The sequence below is a fragment of the Coenobita brevimanus genome, chromosome 44, assembly GCF_032717465.1.
Source record: "Coenobita brevimanus isolate Jiangsu-jjx chromosome 44, ASM3271746v2, whole genome shotgun sequence".
NCBI lineage: Eukaryota > Metazoa > Arthropoda > Malacostraca > Decapoda > Coenobitidae > Coenobita > Coenobita brevimanus.
In genome coordinates this window covers 40,766,517-40,770,683 of record NC_136997.1, presented here as the reverse complement: position 1 = coordinate 40,770,683, position 4,167 = coordinate 40,766,517, and the positions used below count along the sequence as shown (strand labels likewise).

The window sequence follows — 4,167 nt, the reverse complement described above, 5'->3', positions numbered from 1 at the left end:
CGTTGATGTTCCATGTCAGTATTTTGAGTTGGGCGTTATTGGTCATGGTCATCCCTTGTCTGGTCAGTGTTATATGCCGCATAAGTAAGGTCCTTCAGCTTGTCAATTGCTTCTACTACTTTGGTGATCGTTATGACCTACTCTGAGTCGAGTTGCTGTGATGATTGCTTTAGCATACTTCTCACATCTTTTGAAAAGTCTCTTGGCCAGGGGAGCCTCTTGTTGACAACATTAATGACTCTCTGACATTGCTCTGTTGTGTATTCTCTGTCATGTAGGGTGAAGGATAGTGATGCTTCGTCTTGCTTATAATTCTTATCACTCTGTCGTTAACAATGTTCTTTATTTGAGGATGTTTCATCTTCTTTTTGTCTCATCACTCCGTCGTGAGTGTTGTTCCTTCCATAGGTCTGCGATGTCCTCTCCATGTCTGCAGCTTTCTTCAGGTCATTCATCTCTGTGCGGTTTTCTTCAATTTGCTTGATATAGTCACATATTCTGTCAGTTCTACTGTTGATAGTAGAATCTGCTGCATTAGCTCGCACTACCAGTGTAAGTGCCAGATTTTGCGAGTCATGGTTCTAGTTATGGAGTGCAGGGTGGGGACTGGTGGTGGTCGGGGGTTCAGGGTAAGTTATATTGGGCAGAGGTGCTGCTGCTGATTGCGGTGTGAATTCATGTGAGGGATGGCCGCGTCTTGTGTTGGGAATTTGAACTACACTGGAGGTCTGTGCGGGCTTGCCACCTCTAGATATGCGCACACAATTTACGGGATATGCATTATGATCTCCTGGACAGTTTGAACACATAGGGGTAACTTTTTCGCCTTTCCTTATTTTATCAATACATACTGATGATGGGTGGTTCTCTGCAAATACCTACATTTAGGTGTACCTGTGCATTCGCTGGTTTAATGATTCCAGCTACAGCAAACTCTACAGAGGGTAGGTCTAGGGATGTATTCCTCTACAGCAAGGTCGTGACCTATGACTGATAGTGTAATTGATGATGATATACCTTCTGTGCACCAGGCGGTGACCTCTTTGTGGTATTTACTCCATTTGTTCCAAGTGGCTCCTCTAAGGTATGAATGTTCCTGGTTTTGTAGTATTCTCTCTAGGTGTGGGTTTAAACTGAATTATTCCATCAAAGCCTTCCGCTGTGAGTTTGTGTGTCGTGCCTGCATCTTCACCAAGTACCATTGGGCTAGTTTTCCCAAAGAAAGCTTTGATTTTAAGTCCTGCATGATAAGCTTTTGTGATCCATTCTGTTTTTTCCTCCTTACTGAGGTTGCAGTCCCTTGGAAAGTGTAGTACTGTACCTTTTTCTGTGGAGTTTTGTCCGGCAACTTGCTGGACTTGTAAGAGTTTTTGTCATTTTTCCTGTTTCTTCTTGCGACTTTATTGTACTAAAGTGAAGCTGTCAGCTTCGGGGCCCGATCCATTCTCAGTTACATCTAAGTTAGTTTCACTTAGTTCTCCTGATTCACAGTTTGGGTTTTGCATACCACCGTTGCTGTCATCATTTTCACTCTGCTGAGCTAAAGTTGTTGGGGACCGAGGGTGATTTCCGTCCTGCGTCGCCAGAGTGGGGTAAGAGTGAGAGGGAGAGAGGTCAGGCTGTGACCTCTAACCTCTATGGCCTGCAGATTTTGTGATGCTGCAGAAGGGCTGCTTCAGCAGGCATGCTGGTAGAATGGAGGAGAGGGAGGAAGGCAGGGGAGGGGTGGGGGAGATGTCTAAGCGTCACGCTTTAACCGTCACGCTACTGATCGGTACTACAGTCACAGAATTTCACAATCCACTCACAACTTCTTTTCTTCTTCCTTAAGCGCCGCTGTTGATGTTTGATGCCTTTTATGTTTCTACTAAGGATTTCAGGGGCAGTGTCCAACTTTTTTTTTTAAATAACGTCTCAACAAAGCGTTGGACAAGGATTTAACTTTGGCAGTGCATGTTTGAGACCCCGACCTAATTTGTAAAATTATGCTTTTGTACCAAATGTGTATGATGAAGGCATTTATAAGAGTAAATGTAGGGTAAACTTAGCTAAAATCGTCAGGGGTATGTAGCGAGGCTAGCTTCGGTCACGATACAAGCCCCGCCCACAATTCGGAACGTGACGTCGGTGTGACGTAGTAGTAATCACCGACGCAAGTGGCAGTTCTGTCTTTATGTAAGCTGCTTCAGATTCAATGCCTCAGGGTTACTCATATTTCTGAGCTGCGGCTGATTTTTAGAGTGACTGTACATCCCTCCAGACTCCCTATTAGTACATAGTATATGCATCGCCCTCTTACACATATTGTGACGTCAATATGACTTAGTCACTTCTGAAGAGTAGTAATCACTGCCTGAGCCGGAACCACTGGGCGAGGTGATGTGGCGGCCGCCGACAGGCGAGACGTTACCAAACCGAAACTGCAGCGATGGCGAGCATCTCTTATTGTCCTAGAGGTTGCAAGACTGCTTTTGTGCTGCGGCTTTTCTCGGTATACAACCGCGAAAGGGTCCGCATGAGGAATTTGATAAGTTTGAACAGGTAATTTGAAAACAAAAATTGATAAAAAATAAAATAATATGGCGAAATTCATTTGTTGACTGCCAAGGGGTGGTGAACCAGACTACTATAATGAAATATGTTCACCATTCACAGATCGAAATGTAATTGTTCTGCATGATACTGTGCTTTCCATGCCATAACAAGCACAATTATTACCTTGTACTTGTCAAAGGACCTCTCAGCTCAAAAGATGATGATAAAAACCTCTTTGCCTTACCACTGTGAATTAGTCTTACTTGGCAAGGCAGTGCTTACAAAATGAAATGCATTTCTGTAATACATATACGAGTATATATATATATATATATATATATATATATATATATATATATATATATATATATATATATATATATATACTGTATATATATTTGCGTACATTTTCATCATGCGGCAAATGTTACATACATATTGGCCTTTCTCTACACAGACCTCACGAGCGTGTTGCGCACGTTGTGGGTATGACGGCGACGGCGGTGAGGAAGGTCGTGGATCGCGGAACCACGCTTCAGCCTAAGACACCGGCAGCACTTCCAGCACCGCCTGTCTTTGATAATTTTACTGTGGGCACCATTCGCCGCTTCATCCACGCCAAGTTCGCTGCCAAAACAGTGTTTTCGGTTGGCAACCTGACGCAGGAATTGAAGACGGCTGGCATCATCCCAGCTGTAACCTCGGAGACGTCGCTGTGGCGGCTCCTACACGACATGGGATTCCGCTACAAGACATCACAGCAGAAGGTGTATGTTTGGAAAGAATCCCTGGACGTCGTGTGCCGCCGGATCGCCGCTCTCCGGACTCTGCGGCACCACCGGCAAGAAGGGAGGCAGGTGGTGTACGTTGATGAAACATGGTTTACCACCAGGATGAATCACAGCAGGGAATGGGTGGACACAACTCAGGATAAAAGCAGCGATATGTACAGTCGTCAGGTACCGCCTGGTGAAGGTGAACGTTTCGTGGTGGTCGCAGCTGGCACGGCCAATGGCTTTGTTGAGGGTTCGTTCCTCTGGTACACAGCCAAGAACACCAGCGGCGACTACCATGGAGAGATGACAGGCGAGCTCTTCATCCGATGGCTGATGTCGCAACTTCTGCCATCGCTTACCGAGCCGTCGGTCCTGGTGATGGACAACGCACCTTACCACAGCCAACTGACTGAGAATAGTCGCTGTCCCACCACAGCAACCAAGAAAGGTGACCTAATCACCTGGTTGGAGCAACACAGGCTCCCCATCCCACCTGGCGCCACACGACCTGAGCTGCTGCTCGTCTGCCAGCAGAACCGACCAACGCCCCAGTACAAGGTGGACAACATCATACATGAGTGGGACCATGAGGTTGTCCGCCTTCCACCCGCCCACCCAGAGCTCAATGCCATCTAGCAGGTGTGGGGTTGCATGAAGCGACACGTACGCTCCTCCCTGCAACGCTTCACCAGGGTCGACCTGCAGGCCAGACTGGCTGAAGCCAGACTGTGTGCCACCCAGGAGGTGTGGGCAGCTGCTGTCCGACGATCTCGAGACTTCGAGGTCGGATACTGGACCTCAGACAATATCCACGACGCTGTGGGACCCATCATCATTGACCTTGCCAGCGATGACG

At 46.9% G+C, this 4,167-nt stretch overlaps 1 protein-coding gene across 1 annotated transcript; it reads left to right on the top strand.

Annotated features, from left to right (window-relative positions):
• The first annotated feature begins 2,428 nt into the window (after positions 1-2,428).
• On the top strand, positions 2,429-3,947 carry LOC145398059 (uncharacterized). Its single transcript, XM_080271017.1, has 2 exons — positions 2,429-2,541; positions 2,993-3,947. Exons 1-2 carry the CDS (start codon positions 2,429-2,431, stop codon positions 3,945-3,947), a joined length of 1,068 nt encoding a protein of 355 aa, XP_080127143.1.
• Positions 3,948-4,167: the final 220 nt, after the last annotated feature.